Source organism: Oncorhynchus nerka, linkage group LG6, assembly GCF_034236695.1.
Source record: "Oncorhynchus nerka isolate Pitt River linkage group LG6, Oner_Uvic_2.0, whole genome shotgun sequence".
Lineage (NCBI taxonomy): Eukaryota > Metazoa > Chordata > Actinopteri > Salmoniformes > Salmonidae > Oncorhynchus > Oncorhynchus nerka.
In genome coordinates, this window is record NC_088401.1 from 20,869,066 (window position 1) to 20,886,829 (window position 17,764).

The following is a 17,764-nucleotide window of genomic DNA, read 5'->3' on the forward strand; positions in this document are numbered from 1 at the left end:
GTACAGGCAACATTCACACTGAGCTAAAGGGTAGAGCTGCCGCTTTCAAGGAGCGGGACTCTAACCCGGAAGCTTATAAGAAATCCTGCTATGCCCTCCGACGAACCATCAAACAGGCAAAGCATCAATACAGGACTAAGATCGAATCGTACTACACCGGCTCCGACGCTTGTCGGATGTGGCAGGGATTGCAAACTATTACAGACTACAAAGGGAAGCACAGCCGAGAGCTGCCTAGTGACACAAGCCTACCAGATGAGCTAAATAATTTCTATGCTAGCTTCGAGGCAAGTAACACTGAAACATGCATGAGAGCATCAGCTGTTCTGGATGACTGTGTGATCACGCTCTCCGCAGCCGATGTGAGAAAGACCTTTAAACAGGTCAACATTCACAAGGCTGCAGGGCCAGACGGATTACCAGGATGTGTACTCCGAGCATGCGCTGACCAACTGGAAAGTGTCTTCACTGACATTTTCAACCTCTCCATGTCTGAGTCTGTAATACCAGCATGTTTCAAGCAGACCACCATAGTCCCTGTGCTCAAGAACACTAAGGTAACCTGCCTAAATGACTACCGACCCGTAGCGCTCACGTCTGCAGCCATGAAGTGCTTTGAAAAGCTGGTCATGGCTCACATCAACACCATTATCCCAGAAACACTAGACCCACTCCAATTTGCATACCGCCCCAACAGATCCACAGATGATGCAATCTCTATTGCACTCCACACTGCCCTTTTACACCTGGACAAAAGGAACACCTATGTGAGAATGCTATTCATTGACTACAGCTCAGCGTTCTACATCATAGTGCCCTCAAAGCTCATCACTAAGCTACGGACCCTGAGACTAAATTCCTCCCTCTGTAACTGGATTCTGGACTTCCTGACAGGCCGCCCCCAGGTGGTAAGGGTAGGTAACAACACATCCAACATGCTCAGTCCCCTCCTGTACTGCCTGTTCCCTCATGACTGCACGGCTAGGCACGACTCCAACACCATCATTAAGTTTGCTGATAATCACCGACAACGACGAGACAACCTATGGGGAGGAGGTCAGAGACCTGACTGTGTGGTACAATGACAACAACCTCTCCCTCAACGTGGTCAAGACAAAGGAGATAATTGTGGACTACAGGAAAAGGAGGACCGAGAACAACCCCCTTCTCATCGACGGGGCTGTAGAGGAGCAGGTTGAGAGCTTCAAGTTCCTTGGCATCCACATCACCAACAAACTAACATGGTCCAAGCACACCAAGACAGTAGTGAAGAGGGCACAACAAAACCTATTTCGCATCAGGAGACTGAAAAGATTTGGCATCATATCCTCAATGTTATGCATTTTCAGCCATTCCTGAACCTGAGACCAAAAGCATGCTACCTGAGGGCAATACCAAAATAAATGGTCTATTGATTCTGTATCCTCACATCAAAATTTAAAAAATATGATTATGCCTTAAATATTCAACATTATGTTGGTGGCAAGAATTCTATATAACAATTTTAGCTGAAAAGCACGAAGTCTTGAATCTCATACCATGGAATCGGTACATCAAAAATATCTTCCCAACTATTTGTATGGCACAGCTGTCAACATCCTGGTCCTCAAATGAAACTGGTATAGTTTTTGTGTTATTGATTTTATTGAAGACATGCTCCGGTACTTTGGTGACGAAGAAACACATTTTTAAACCTCCCACTTTGGGCTGGATGTGTCAATGTGTAGTTCATACATGCATAATCTATGAGCAGCATTACTGTTTTACCTCAATTTCCCCCTACATGGGCCAGCCCCCTAGCAATTCGAGTTCTAGCCAATGTGCTTCAGCCCCTCATATTTGACTGACCTTAAGCAGGAGGCCTGCCCAGCGTTATCCAATGAGGTTGCAGGGTGGGCCCAACGGCTCAGTGGACACAGCAGAGCGAGAGAGGGCAATGAACTGGTGCACATATCAGCACATATGTGGCATAGTATGCAATTTTTGAGGACCTTTTGGCTAGTGAAAGCTACTTTCAGAACTACGGGCAAAAACATATACAAAAGTACCGGAGAATATCTTTAATTTCTGTATTTTTAGTTCTGTATTTTTAGTTATCTGCGCTTTAGTCGTTTTTTTGTGTCCCACCTTTGGATGGCGTTACCTCACTGTTAGTTATTTAACCTTTCACTTTGGAAAATAGTTTCTGCTAATTGGATATATGTATTGGGGGACGTAGCCTAGAGATTAGCGAGAAGTACCATTAGCCAGAAGGTTGCTGGTTCAAATCCAATGGGGAGGGGGGCAACCGAAAGGCTGCTGGTTTCATCTACTGTACTGTAGATGCAAGATACTTAATACCTAAAATAGCTCCATGGGGCACTGCACTGCAGCTGACCCTGTGGTCTTCCCAAGGTGTGTGTTCTGTTGTAGGAGAGCAGAAGGCACAGTTCCATCTAATCGGAGCTGGACTAATAAAGTTGTATTCTACTCTATTTTATTTTTGGGTTGCTGGTGTCCTGTAAGAAATGAAGGCCACAAGTCTATCAGGGAGAAGAAGAGGATCCATGAGGAGCTACTGAGGGATGTGCAGGTTCATGAGATTAATATTTTAGTCACTTTAGCAGACACTTTAGCAGAGCGACTTACAGGAGCAATTAGGGTTAAGTGCTTTGCTCAAGGGCACATCGACAGATTTCACCTAGTCAGCTCTGGGATTCAAACCAGCAACTTTTCAGTTACTGGCCAAACCTCTTAACCGCTAGGCTACTACCCAGACAAGAGCACCCTTTACCTCCATCTTGCGAGTTGGAGCCTTTGACATTTTTTTCCACTGGTAGTATCGTGGAATGTTCCTGAAATACTGATATCTGCATTTGTAACACTTGCATTTTTGCTATCTCTACTATATTTTGGGTTGGATATAACTAACCAGTATTGCATACGGTATGATAATACAATAAAATTGTTGTAGACTATGTTAAGATAGTGAAGCTTTACAACAAGGTCATGCATTGAGAAGAATGTTGATAAAATCCAGCTGATTAATAAAACAAATAATACTAAATAAACACAACACCAGGACTACTATCCAACAAGTCACAGTGCTTCAATGTTTTTAAGTTTACTGGTCCTGGAGTAGATGTTACTCATTAACTAATGTACGCCTATCACCCCATAGTGTATTAGAAGAACAAAAGGAGTGGGACAGTGACACATTTTTGCTGTTGTTGTTTTGGCTCTGTACTCCAGCACTTTAGATTTGGAATGATACAATGACTGAGGTTAAAGTGCAGACTGTCAGCTTTGCATGGGCAGTATCAGAGTAAAGAAAATGAAAACACTTTGACCAGGATTCAATCTAATGCAGATTAACGACCTGTGCACAACAATTTCCTTTTAAAGGCAGTTTTCCAGACATTTGCTGAGATCCATTTGCCGTGAACTCCACGGATGTCGGCTAAAGCAGAAATCACCTATCAATTAATCGCAGTGCACAAGTAATTTATCTGCGTTTGTTTGCGTTCCGGCCTTAAACATTTCTATGGCAGGATGGCTGAACCGGACATTTAGGACTCTATTCAATCTGTATCGCTGAAGTCCTGCAATACAGCGCAATTGAAATTTAAAGGCTTTAGCGGAGACCGAAGGCGTTCACGGAAAACGCTGCTCATGTCGGCTCAATCGGAAATTACCTTTACATTTCTATTGTGAAATCTGTAACCCTTCAGCCATACAGATTGAATAGAGCCCTTAGTGGACTGTTTGCCGGACCAAGCCATGGACCCCAACGTTCTGGGTGAGCTGGGGCCCTAGGGCCTGTCGGTATGGAGCCCTTAGTGGACTGTCTGCCGGACCAAGCCATGGACCCCAACGTTCTGGGTGAGCTGGGGCCCTAGGGCCTGTCGGTATGGAGCCCTTAGTGGACTGTCTGCTGGACCAGGCCATGGACCCCAACGTTCTGGGTGAGCTGGGGCCCTAGGGCCTGTCGGTATAGAGCCAGGTGGACTGTCTGCTGGACCAGGCCATGGACCCCAACGTTCTGGGTGAGCTGGGGCCCTAGGGCCTGTCGGTATGGAGCCCTTAGTGGACTGTCTGCTGGACCAGGCCATGGACCCCAACGTTCTGGGTGGGCTGGGGCCCTAGGGCCTGTCGGTATAGAGCCCTTAGTGGACTGTCTGCTGGACCAGGCCATGGACTCCAACGTTCTGGGTGAGCTGGGGCCCTAGGGCCTGTCAGTATAGAGCCCTTAGTGGACTGTCTGCTGGACCAGGCCATGGACCCCAACGTTCTGGGTGGGCCGGGGCCCTAGGGCCTGTCGGTATAGAGCCAGGTGGACTGTCTGCTGGACCAGGCCATGGACCCCAACGTTCTGGGTGGGCTGGGGCCCTAGGGCCTGTCGGTATAGAGCCAGGTGGACTGTCTGCTGGACCAGGCCATGGACCCCAACGTTCTGGGTGGGCCGGGGCTCTAGGGCCTGTCGGTATAGAGCCAGGTGGACTGTCTGCTGGACCAGGCCATGGACCCCAATGTTCTGGGTGGGCCGGGGCCCTAGGGCCTGTCGGTATAGAGCCAGGTGGACTGTCTGCTGGACCAGGCCATTGACCCCAATGTTCTGGGTGAGCTGGGGCCCTAGGGCCTGTCGGTATAGAGCCAGGTGGACTGTCTGCTGGACCAGGCCATGGACCCCAACATTCTGGTAGGCTGGGAACCCATGATCTGAAACACACACACACACACCTACTAATGAGATGCTCCTCCGAGACAAAACTTAACCGTGTTCTAATACTTCAAAAACACGCTCTTCCTTCCTTGAAGTAATCACTGACCCAACAAAACATTAAAAGGTACAAGAAATTATTCTGGACCAGGGATTTCTTCAAGGGAGAAACAAAGCATGCATTCCTATAGTATTCACAGGGTCAATGACTGTTGCTCATGTTATTGTGCCAATGTTGTTTCTTACAGATTATGAAGTTGCTACATGAAGCCTTATTTTGTTTGTCATTTAGCAGACGCTCAGAGCGACCTGAGTGCATAGATTTTCAGACTTTTTTTCTCTTCTTAGTACTGGCCCCCGTGGGAATCGAACCCACACACTGAAAGCGCCATGCTCTATCCTACTGAGCCACACAGGACCACCTTATTGCCTTAGTCTCTTGTCAGTAATTTGTTATGCTTGAAAAAATTCAGTTAATGTCCAAACACACACTCAAATTACACTTCTATATTGTTTAACAAGCTTTTCAATTTGTTTGGGATGCACTACATTGGCCCTTCATTACTACACAGCCTTATCACTTAACAGCATTCCTTCCAACAATCTTTCCAGGCGTAAAGGTTGTCATCATTGTAACTCAGCCAAAAGACAAGACAATGTGTCCATTTTTATTGATCATACATAACCATAGAAAGTTAAGTCAAAATATAATAGGGGTTGTTCATAAACAATGTCAGTTTTTCCATGACAACAGAGTTTGTCGATGAGCATTTTACAGTTTAGTACTGTGCTACTGGTCATTTTACAGTTACAATTACATACCACCCTTTTATCACTTGCATAACATTACACTAATTCATGACACAAAAACACAAAGAAAAAATTACAGCTGAGGTGTATTCAGTGAGGTGAAACATTCAGAACATAGCAGATATACATGTAATGAATAGAGGCAACATGATTCTCTTTTCTATACATGACAATCATCTGTGCTATAGAATACATATCTATCTATCTGAACGTTCCATAATGCAGCACCCTCTTGAACGGCCCCAAGCTAAATTTAGTTTAGTTAAAGTTCTGTGGTGGGTTAAATTAAGGCAGATTAGTCTGGTCTGTTTCAAGTTTGAGAAAGTCTGTATTTGTGAATGTGCACAATAAAAAGGGAAAATATTGTTAGTTCAGTTTATATCAAATTAATCAATAGCTATTTCAGAAATTCAATATTTTCAATGTAACATATCCTATATAACAATTTCTCCATTTCATTTAGTCAAATACATGTTCCTTCTGTAATGGTACATAGTTCCTTCTTGATCTCCAAAGCTTCCCCTTCTTTAGCTATTACACGTAAAGTCAACGTTGCTAAAAGACTTTGTGGTTTTTCACAATATCATGAGTTGATTGTACAGTCCATTTGACCTGGCAAAGTCTCTTTTTTGTTTTTGACAAGTGCATCTTGCATGATGCAGAATGTGAAGTTACATTGTATTGGTTGTTGTTACTTGCATATTAAGTCAGTATTATAATAAGGCAACAAGTGCACACTGTTATAAATGAGTTAAATGCCATCGCTTGGATTTAGCAGCTGTGCCTGCTATCGCAAACTTTCATTAATAACCTCCTTACTTCTGTGGAAGGGCTTTGGGTTAAAGCAGGTAGTAACAGAGTTGAGGGAAAATGTCCCTAAAGAGGACAAAGAGGAAATCAAACAGAATAGAACATGACAAGAGTTAATACACAACACATCCCTGTGACATAGTTAGACAACTGTAATGGTTACCAGGGTTGGACTTCGGAGAGCTGGATCAACAAGTTAAGCAGCCAACTTCCAGATACACTGAGATTACTCTTGGTTTTCTGGTTCCACAAGAAAGCTTAAAGTGGACTATGGGTTATTGAGAGAGATTATATAGTCAGTTATATACCATGCCCAATTCAAGTGGTATCTTTCTCGAAGAACTAGAATGTGCAGAGTTGTTTCAGAATGTTGAGGAAAATCGTCTGGCCAACTCATGCTATGAAACAACCCCCAGAGTACAAAACTGAAGGCAAAAGTTTACGCCGGCATTCACAGCACGTTGCATGGTTTCTTTTCTTCCTAGACTAGTACTTTTGTTAAAGGGTTAGGTTATATTTTAGGCCTCCAACCGTTAATAAACTGCATAAGTTTCTTCACTTGGAGTTTGCTTAACTTGAAGTCCTCCGACAGAATCTCTTCTGTAAGCTGCAGCAGAAGATTTCCATCGATTTTCTCCGTGACGAACAAAGACACAATGTCGTCGGAGAGGCCAATGAACCGTAGCGATTTGGACACCTCTTCAATGGAGAGTCCAGATAGGTTGGTGGGTGGTTGCCAAGGTCCTCCGGGGGCTGGTGCAGAGAGGGAGGATAGTGACGGTGGGGGGAGGGGCGGATAGGAAATAGAGAATATGTCTGTCGTTGTGACCTGATCGTGTTGTTGGCTGACCAGGCATTTTAGAGTGTCCTGCTCCGTACCTTTGACTGCATCTGTATCTTTACTTGTCTCGTTTGATTTGGGGGTCCTCGGTGGCAAGATGGGGCACGACAGGCTTTGTTTAGTGTTACATTCTTCAATAGTATTATCTCTGTACATTTCCAGGGTGTAGCTCGATGACTTGGTGCAAAACTGATTAGTGTACGAGGCTTTGAAGGGGACGGCGTTACTGCTCTGCTCTCTTCCGTCAAAGTCAAAAAGGCTGGAAGTGCATGGCGACTTAGGCGTGCCCAGGGGTCTTTTTCGGGGATAGCTGTAGTAACTTTGACAGTGGATGGGCAGGAACTCCTCCATGCCTTGAGAAGCCCCTCCACAGAAGTCGTTGGGCCACGATAGTCGAGAAGGGACGCTGTCGAACGGTGGGCTCACGTGAGACGTTGTCGGGCTGTCCTCGTTGGTCTTGACCCAGTTACAGGGGTAACACACGTGGTTCTGCTCCTCTGCTTCAGTCACTTCATTCTCTCCTCCACTGCTGGTAGCAAAAGAAAAATACCAAAGTTAGTGAAAAGAACTAGGTACAAGTTGAGATGAAACACTACTAAAGTATTCTGAAATAATGTTACAAAGCCCAACACTCCAGACCATTGGGAGGGAAACAAAAGCTATTGACTAGTCAGCAATATGTAAGGAAGTGTGTACATAAGTACTATTTATTGGCATTTCAATGTATACTATAGGACCAGAATAAAAACTATAGACTGTGCAGGGCCAAATCCTTAAGCGGCGTATGTGAGACATGGAACCTTGGTTTATATCATGCATTGAACTCAATGGGAGGTGTGTGCAAAGGAGGAGGCTACATATTGGGATTTGCCCCCCAGTCCTTACATGCTGTGTAGGCCTGAGGCGTAGTAGGAGAGAGTAGGGCTTGGAGAGCGTGTTTCGGTCTGCCGCGCCTTAGCTCCAGCCGGCGTTGTGGTGGACATCGTTGGGGTGGACATCATCTGCTTGGAACTTCGGGGGGGAATGGGAGGGGCGTTCAATAGACGACATTCTTCCTTCACCTGGAGAGGAAGTTGAAGGAAAATCAACTAACTTTACAAATGATTACAGCGTTCATCATTTTCTTGTTTTTAGCTGTGAGAGGCTGTTTACACCAGAAAGAATATTAAAATTGTTGTTACAATGTAATGTCTCAAACACTACATCTGATGATCATAAGAAAATTATATCAGTATATTAAAATATTTTCCTCAATTTGCTTGGCAATAATAATAATAATTTGATATTAGTTGGTAAATGTAGCCATGGTGATGGAATTCATGTGTACTCACAGCTTCGGACTTTGGAGGGACTGGGGGCGGAGGTAGACAGATTTCAGAGCTGATCATTGGGCCCACATGACTGGAGGAGACGGGGTACGATAGGACCGCCATGGAGGTGCAGATCGTGTTGCTGGTGCTTCTCGGGTCCTCTCCGCCAACACTGTGCCCTCCTCCCCGACTTGATCTCAAGTGGTCCAGCCACAGCTCCTCGTAGGGCACATCCGACTTAAGGACGGACTGGCTCATGTTCTCCAGCAGCTCAGGTAAGAGGTACTCTGTGTCGACCGAGTCGACCGGCACGCCCTCGGGCGGCAGGAGCGCCCAGTCCCCACACAGCGTCATGAAGCCCTGCAGGTTGACCTCGCTGTTGCTGTGTAGATTGTTGCCGTAGACGCACACAGACAGTCGGTGGAATGACTGGGTAAGCTCGTCGCGAGCGTATGTGAGAGAGCTGGGCACGTGCATGTGGGAGGGGCAGCCATTGCTGTTGCTACTACTGCTCCCACTGCTCTTCTTGGGGCTCTTCCCGTCGACGTCGTTCCAGTCGGTCCTGACATCGCGCACAGCACGGGAATAGTCGTCAATGTCAAACTGCTCCTGGCAGAAGGTGAACCAGCGGTGCACCATGGTGTCCAGCCACAGCTCACTTTGCAGCAGTCCTTCAGGGATGATGAACTTGGGCATGGAGGCCATGTGGAGCGGGAAGTGGACAGGGAGGATCTTGTTACTGCGCAGTACGCAGCCCACCACCACCGTTTTGGTCTGGATGTTGACAAACTTGTAGCGGTGGCCCTCGCGGATCAGGTGCAGGTCGTGCTGGTTGCGCGGCGGGCTGCCAGGCACAGTGACGTTGACGGGCAGACGGGTCTTCTCCACGATGTCACGGATGGTGTGCTCGCCCTCCTGCATCTGGAGCTCTAGCGGGCTGCAGGTGCTGAAGCGGCCCTTACACTGGAAGGGCAGGCTGACACTCTCGTTGGTCCGGTGGTTCATGCAGATGAGGCAGGGCATCTTGCCACGGTTCGCCATCTTGCTGATGGAGTTGAGTTTGCTGATCTTCTTGAAGATTGTGTTGAAGCGCGACTTCTCTTTGGACGCCTTGGCGTAGAGGATCTCTGCCTGGCCCATGAGGGTGAGCTCATCACCGGTGCTTAGTGTGATGTTGTACACCTCCGTGTCCTCGTTGCATTCGCCTGAAGCCATCTGTGAGAAGAATGTGTTAGATTGTAGTCTCATTGCCTAAAAATCACATCTGTAACCCCTTAAAAAAACTCCAATTGAACTCCTACTATGACAATGTCACATCTGTAGAATTAGGGAAACGTACATAATTTGCAAGTCACTTTATAACACTAATCATATTTTGATTAACTATCAACCAATAGCAACTGACCTTCACATTGAACGTAATTTCCTCCATGACATAAACCCGTTCGGGAAATGCTTTGGCCACCTCCTCCACGCTGTTGAAGTACTGCACCGGCTCCTTGACATCTCTGTCCTGCTCCAGAAGCTTAAACTGACCTACAGGAGGGGGTGGAAAGAATAAGATGGCAGAACTTGCTTGCATGTAACCTTGTTTCTGTTCCTGGAAAGGATAGGCCCTTGTTTTAGTTTAGTCTGTGCTTGAAAGGAAACATTTTCTGAAATCTCTCACTGAACATTACTATCCGAATACCCCTGGTTCCCAACAGAAGTCTGAGTCTGCACCAGGCCAAGTTTTCATTGCAACCCCACTGTTCCAGTGTTACGTACAGTGTTTCCGTGAATCAGTTTTACAGTTTGGTGCACTGACTAAGTACACTTCCCCTATGCTGTAAGTGAGGCGAGAGCATTGATCATATGTCAGTGTGTGAGTATTCATCAGCCAGAACAGTTGGATTGGTGCAGGCGCAGCAGCGAGTCATTGATGTAAAATGGACCCATCTGTGTAATCATTGATTTGAGCCTGAGAGGCTTTTAAGATCAGTGAAACAGGCCTGTGCCTGTTCTAAACCTATTTCCCTGAGCAAACAGTACTATGCGCATGTTTGCATGTTGCAAATTTTATACTAGCACAGGATTTATAAGCATGATTGTACAGATGTCTTTTTCTTGATTAACTGAAATGGCTTTAGAACGGCATTGTAAGGCTTGTTAACAAGAAAATAAACTATAAGAAAAGATCTGTCTGTAATCAGTCCACATAAAGTGAGTACTACTCCAAAATGAATAGCCTCTAGAAAGTTCATAATGGATTATTTGTGTGATATAAAATAGGTTGGTTAAATGATATAGAATGTGGCAAAGGAGTCATAGTTGATGTTAGGTTGAGTGGGTAGCAGCGTACTGATTAATATTACTCTGTAAGGCATTCACATACATCTGAATAAACATTGCCATGTGAACCTCTGACAGAGTAGATTTCATAATGGAACAGCGATTTGACTAACCTTCATAATGCACTGGGATCTCTATTTTGGGCCCAATGACATAATGGCCCTCCTCCAGACTGTGTGCAGTGATTGTTGTCCATTGCCGACAGGAATGAATCAAGAGGTAGTCATGGTCTCGTAAGCCGTCCACCAACTCACCTGGAGAAGAGAGACACTGATTCAAATGATATCACTTCCATCATTTTTATTTTTTTAAATACATTTTTACAAAATGTTTGACTACAGTAATATCACAATCATTGAAATGTAGAACTTTAGTTATCAGTCCACCATTAATATTATATTTTACATGATTTGCATATCACTATTATTTTTATGGAGACGTAAAAAATAACTATGTACACTGTATATACAAAAGTATGTGGACACCCCTTCAAATGAGTGGACTGCTATTTCAGCCACATCCGTTGCTGACAGGTGTATAAAATCGCTCACACAGACATGCCAACTCCATAGACAAACATTGGCCATACCGAAGAGCTCAGTGACTTTCAATATAGTACCGTCATTTTATTTTTAATTTCAACTTCATTGAACCAGGTAGGCCAGTTGAGAACAAGTTATCATTTACAACTGTGACCTGGCCAAGATAAAACAACAACAGAGTTACACATGGGATAAACAAACATACAGTCAATAACACAATAGAAAAAACTATATACTGTGTGAGCAAATGTAGTAAGATTAGGGCAATAAATAGGCCATAGTGGCAAAATAATTAAAATTGAGCATTAACACTGGAGTGATACATGTGCAAGTAGAAATACTGGGGTGCAAAAGAGCAACAACCAAAATAACAATATGGGGATGAGGTAGTTGGGTGGGCTATTTACAGATGGGCTGTGTACAGGTGCAGTGATCGGTAAGCTGCTCTGACAGCTGATGCTTAAAGTTAGTGAGGGAGATATGAGTCTCCAGCTTCAGTGATTTTTGCAATTTGTTCCAGTCATTGGCAGCAGAGAACTAGAAGGAAAGAAGGCCAAAGGAGGTGTTGGCTTTGGGGATGACCAGTGAAATATACCTGCTGGAGCACATGCTACGGGTGGGTGCTGCTATGGTGACCAGTGAGTTGAGATATGGCAGGGCTTTACCTAGCAAAGACTTATAGATGACCTGGAACTAGTGGGTTTGGCGACGAATATCTAGCAAGGGCCAGCCAACGAGAGCATACAGGTCGCAGTGGTGGGTAGTATATGGGGCTTTGGTGACAAAACGGATGACGCTGTTATAGACGGCATACAATTTGCTGAGTAGAGTGTTGGGGGCTATTTTGTAAATGACATCGCCGAAGTCAAGGATCGGTAGGATAGTCAGTTTTACGACGGTATGTTTGGCAGCACGAGTGAAGGAGGCTTTGATGCGAAATAGGAAGCTGATTCTAGATTAACTTTTGGATTGGAGATGCTTAATGTGAGTCTGGAAGGAGAGTTTACAGTCTACCCAGACACCTAGGTATTTGTAATTGTCCACATATTCTAAGTCAGAACCGTCCAGAGTAGTGATGCTAGTCGGGCGGGCGGGTGCGGCAGTGATCGTTTGGAGAGCATGCATTTAGTTTTACTAGCGTTTAAGACCAGTTTGAGGCCACGGAAGAAGTGTTGTAAGGCATTGAAGCTCGTTTGGAGGTTTGTTAACAGTGTCCAAAGGGACATATGTATACAGAATGGTGTTGTCTGCATAGAGGTGGATCAGAGAATCACCAGCAGCAAGAGCGACATCATTGATATGTACAGAGAAAATAATCGGCCCGAGAGACTGCCAGAGGTCCGGACAACAGGCCCTCCGATTTGACACACTGAACTCCTAGAAGTAGTTGGTGAACCAGGTGAGGCAGTCATTTGAGAAACCAAGTCAAAGGACGACATCTTTCCAACAAGTCAGTTAATAAAATGTATGCCCTGCTAGAGCTGCCCCAGTCAACTGTAAGTGCTGGTATTGTGCAGTGGAAACGTCTATGGGGCAACAAAGGCTCAGCCACGAAGTTGTAGGCCACAAGCTCACAGAAAGGGACCGCCGAGTGCGTAAAATTAATCTGTCCTCGGTTGCAATACTCACTACAGAGTTCCAAACCGCCTTTGCACAAGAACTGTTTCTTCGGGAGCTTCATGAAATGGGTTTCCATGGCTGAGCAGCCACACACAAGCCTAAGAACACCATGTGCAATGCAAAGCGTCAGCTGGAGTGATGTAAAGCTCACCGCCATTGGACTCCGGAGCAGTAGAAACGCATTCTCTGGAGTGATGAATCACGCTTCATCATCTGGCAGTCTGACAGACGAATCTGGGTTTGAGGGATGCCAGGACAACGCTACCTGCCCCGATGCATAGCGCCAACTGTAAAGTTTGGTGCAGGAGGAATAATGGTCTGGGGCTGTTTTTCATGGTTCAGGTCCCTTAGTTCCAGTGAATGGAAATCCTAATGCTACAGCATGACAATGCCCTCATGCACAAAGCGAGGTCCATACATAAATGGTTTGTTGAGATCGGTGTGGAAGAACTTACTAGCACAGAGCCCTGACCTGAACCCCATCAACACCTTTAGGATGAATTGGAACGCCAACTGTGAGCCAGGCCTAATTGCCCAACATCAGTGCCTGACCTCACTAATACTCTTATGGCTGAATTGAAGCAAGTCCCTGGAGCAATGTCCCAACATCTAGTAAAAAACTCTTTATTAAATTCCCATAATTTTGGAATGAGATTTTCGACGAGCAGGTGTCCACATACCTTTGGTCATGCAGTGTACCTAGCTACCTATGTAGCTAGCTAAAAATAATAACAAATATTGCTCTCATGGAATGTCATTCCTTGCACTATAAATATGGATATCATTAAGGCCTAAACCAAATTCCATTTGAATGTGAAAATGTCTGCATATGCTCAATAGTTTAGTAGGCAGCCCACTCTTGGTGGACTGCATTTTACAGTGAGTGTAACGTTCTTTTTTTATGTATGCATGCATTGTACCAAGTACGGTAGGTAGTTAGCTATGCCATTACATTAAAGGCTCCTGCGATGCATTCCAACTTTCTAACTTGTTGTGTTTAAGCTGGATAACAATAAATACTTAACAAGATAGCAAGGAGTGCATCTAGATAGCTAGCTAGCTACAAGCTTTTATACATTTATTGTATTTTGGAAACTTTAATTAGTTAAAGGCTAGCTAAGCTTTTACTACAGTAACGTAGCTAGTTGATGTCAACATTGACAGAGTAACGTTACAGAGACGCTATGGCTATGCAACTAGCTAATTAACTAGCCAGTCAACTTAGCTAGGTTGGAGGCTAGTTAACTGGCATTTTATGCAGCAAATCAACTGGTTAGCCCCTCCTAAAAACATTAAATTGCTCCAAAAAATAGCCTTACCACTGTCCAATTTGACAATTTGCGGCAGTCTGTAAACACTGACAAGTCGATCTAAGGGTAAAGACGTCGTGCTCCATGATACATCTTTCAAATTGTTGTACAGCATTGATCCAAGGTCCATGTTAGCTTATAAACTCACGACACATTAGCATGAACGCACCCGTTGCTGCTAGCTATGCATTGTTCTGTCATGTAACCTATACTTTTCTTATGGCTCTGTTTAGTTTACTTTGAGGTTAACTAGCTACCATGAACAGTCGCGCAGCCATGTTAGCTCCTTGCTAGCTAGTATGCTAGTTACCCCTAAGTTGACAGGAAATGCCATGTATTGAAACCATAGATATCTGCACATGCCAGACGTCTACTTCCAAAACGATTCCCTTGTCTGCCAGTCAGCCGTTGCAATTACCGCAGGGTCACACACAAGCCTCAACACAAACAGGGGAGCATACGGTACTATATCTGAACCCAAGAGAGAATACTTTGTGTCCTACTCAAACAACTATCAGTCTGACAAACACAATATGTTATGCATATAACATACATTCACCAGACAGTTTATTAGGTACACCACCACATTCACAAAAATGTATCACTCCTACAGACAGTGAGTCAAGTGGCCATGGCATGCTATAAAAAGCAGGCAAACAGGCATTGAGGCATTCAGTTACTGTTCAAATAAACTTTATAATGGGATAAAGACAAGTGACCTAATCGACTTTGAGTGTGGTATGATCGTAGTTGCCAGTATCTCAGAAATGGACGCCCTCCAGGGTTTTTCACGCATGACAGTGTCTAGGGTTTACCGAGAATGTTGCGACAAACAAAAAACCTCCAGTCAGAGGCAGTCCCGTAGCCGAAAATAGCTAGTTGATGAGAGAGGTCGAAGGAGAATGGCAAGAATCGTGCAAGCTACCAGGTGGGACACAAACAGACAAATAAAGGTGCAGTACAACAGCAGTGTGCAGAATGGCATCTCGGAACGCAAAACTTGACGATCCTTGTCATAGATGGGCTATTGCAGCAGACGACCACATCGGGTTCCACACCTATCAGCTAAAAATAAGAAGAACCAGCTCCAGTGGGCATGCAATCACCAACATTGGCAATTGAGGTGTGGAAAAATATCACCTGGTCTGACAAATGCTGTTGCGTCATGCTGATGGCAATCAGAATTTGGCGTAAGCAGCATGTGTCCATGGACCCATCCTGCCTGGTGTCAACAGTAGAGGTTGTTGGCGGTAGTGTACTGGTGTGGGGAATGTTTTCCTGGCACGTTAGGTCCCTTGATACCAATTGAGCAATGAACGTTTCCGGTACCTTGTAGAATCCATGCCCAAAATAATTCAGGCTGTTCTGGAGGCAAAGGGGGGTCCGACCCAGTGGGTGTAGCCTTCCTAACAAGATGGGTGTAACCTTCCTAATTAACTGTCAGGTGAATGTATATATAAATGCATATATTATGATTTTAATATGTTATGCATATTATGCCCACTGAACTGAGACACTAAATGATTTATTAGCCGAGCTGGGGAAGTGAGGCCTGTAGGGTGGGGATCAAATACATAGGAAAACAAAACACAGGTATTTGTTTTGTTTTTCCACCCCATGCCACATGCATAGGCCACCAATATCCATCTTGAAGATCACTGGGCCTAGGCTACTTTTTAATTTTTTTATTTCACCTTTATTTAACCAGGTAGGCTAGTTGAGAACAAGTTCTCATTTGCAACTGCAACCTTTACTTTAACACCAGCAGAAGATCACTGGGCCTAGGCTACTCCAACACCAGTTGAAGATCACATGGCCTAGGTTACTACAAGAAGAAAGCCGAGTGATATCTCTGTTCTTGGTACAGTAGCTGGCTGTAGGATGCCTAGCCCATGTCAGAACTTTCAATGCCTTCTACTGTATGCAGCAACATCTGTTTTCATACCTGTCTCACGCTCACAAGAAATGTGTAAACAGCCCCAACGCTCTGTCTAAACATTATTATCAACTGGGTGGTTGGAGCCCTGAATACTGATTGGCAGAAAGCGCTGGTATATCATACCATATACCACAGGTATGACAAAACATGTATTTTTACTCTTGTAATTAAATTGGTAACCAGTTTATAATAGCAATAAGGCACCTCGGGGGTATATGGCCAATATACCACAGCAGATATCTAACTCCATACTACTACAGTGCCTATTGACTTAAAACGTTTTATGGGTCAGATGGTTTAGATCCTTTCTTCTTTAAGATTGCAGCCCCTATCATTGCCAAGCCTATCTCTGACCTTTTTAACCTGCCTCTCCTCTCTGAGGGAGGTTCCCATTGCTTGGAAGGTAGCCACGGTGCGACTGATCCTAACTGTTATAGACCAATAGGCCAATTTCTATTTTGCACTGTTAATCAAAAGTGTTGGAAAAACTGTCTGGCTTTCTTGATGTTCATACTATTCTCTCTGGTATGCAATCTGATTTCCGCTCAGGTTATGGATGTGTCACTGCAACCTTAAAGGTCCTAAATGATGTCACCAAAGCCCTTGATTCTAAGCAATGTTGTACTGCTATTTTTATTGACTTGGACAAAGCTTTTGATACAGTAGACAATTCCATTCTTGTCGGCCGGCAGGGAGTATTGGTGTCTCTGAGGGGTCTTTGTCCTGGTTTGCTAACTAACTCTCTCAAAGAGTGCAGTGTATAAAGTCAGAACATCTGCTGTCTCAGCCTCTGCCTGTCACCAAGGGAGTACACCAAGGCTCGATCCTAGGCACCACGCTCTTCTCAATTTACATCAACATCATAGCTCAGGCAGTAGGAAGCTCTCTCATCCATTTATATGCAGATGACACAGTCTTATACTCAGCTGGCCCCTCCCTGGATTTTTGTGTTAAATGCTCTACAACAAAGCTTTCTTAGTGTTCAACAAGCTTTCTCTGCCTTTAACCTTGTTCTGAACACCTCTTAAACAAAGGTCATGTGGTTTGGTAAGAAGAATGCCCCTCTCCCCACTGGTGTGATTACTACCTCTGAGGGTTTAGAGCTTGAGGTAGTCACCTCATACAAGTACTTGGGAGTATGGCTAGATGGTACACTGTCCTTCTCTCAGCACATATCAAAGCTGCTGGCTAAGGTTAAATCTAGACTTGGTTTCCTCTACCGTAATCGCTCCTCTTTCACCCCAGCTGCCAAACTAACCCATGCTAGATTACGGAGATGTAATTTATAGATTGGCAGGTAAGGGTGCTCTCGAGCAGCTAGATGTTCTTTACCATTTAGCCATCAGATTTGCCACCAATGCTCCTTATAGGACACATCACTGCACTCTATACTCCTCTGTAAACTGGTCAGCTCTGTATACTCGTCGCAACCCACTGGTTGATGCTTATTTATAAAACCCTCTTAGGCCTTACTCCCCCTATCTGAGATGCCTACTGCAGCCCTCATCCTCCGCATACAACACCCGTTCTGCCAGTCACCTTCTGTTAATGG

The 17,764-nt window shown here is 44.8% G+C and overlaps 1 protein-coding gene across 2 annotated transcripts; it reads right to left on the reverse strand.

Moving 5' to 3' along the window:
* Positions 1-5,353: 5,353 nt before the first annotated feature.
* Positions 5,354-14,685, reverse strand: LOC115130163 (GRB2-associated and regulator of MAPK protein 1-like). 2 transcript variants are annotated; one of them, XM_029661004.2, is made up of 6 exons: positions 14,283-14,685; positions 10,915-11,055; positions 9,876-10,006; positions 8,492-9,685; positions 8,046-8,221; positions 5,354-7,686 (listed from the first exon to the last, which is right to left on the reverse strand). In XM_029661004.2, the coding sequence occupies exons 1-6, from the start codon at positions 14,401-14,403 to the stop codon at positions 6,831-6,833; spliced, it is 2,619 nt and encodes an 872-aa protein (XP_029516864.1). In that variant the 5' UTR covers positions 14,404-14,685; the 3' UTR covers positions 5,354-6,830. The 2 variants fall into 2 exon arrangements, with proteins under 2 accessions (XP_029516864.1, XP_029516863.1); XM_029661003.2 differs by having other exon boundaries at positions 5,354-7,689; positions 14,283-14,684.
* Positions 14,686-17,764: the final 3,079 nt, after the last annotated feature.

What these genes read in the sequence shown, in the direction of transcription:
- LOC115130163 (XM_029661003.2), bottom strand. Translation starts at nt 14,403, where the DNA reads ATGGACCTTGGATCAATGCTGTACAACAATTTGAAAGATGTATCATGG. An exon ending in AATTGTCAAATTGGACAGTG is followed by an intron (nt 11,056 to 14,282) that starts GTAAGGCTATTT and finishes TCTCTTCTCCAG; the next exon opens with GTGAGTTGGTGGACGGCTTA. An exon ending in GCCTCAGGCCTACACAGCAT is followed by an intron (nt 7,690 to 8,045) that starts GTAAGGACTGGG and finishes TTTTGCTACCAG; the next exon opens with CAGTGGAGGAGAGAATGAAG.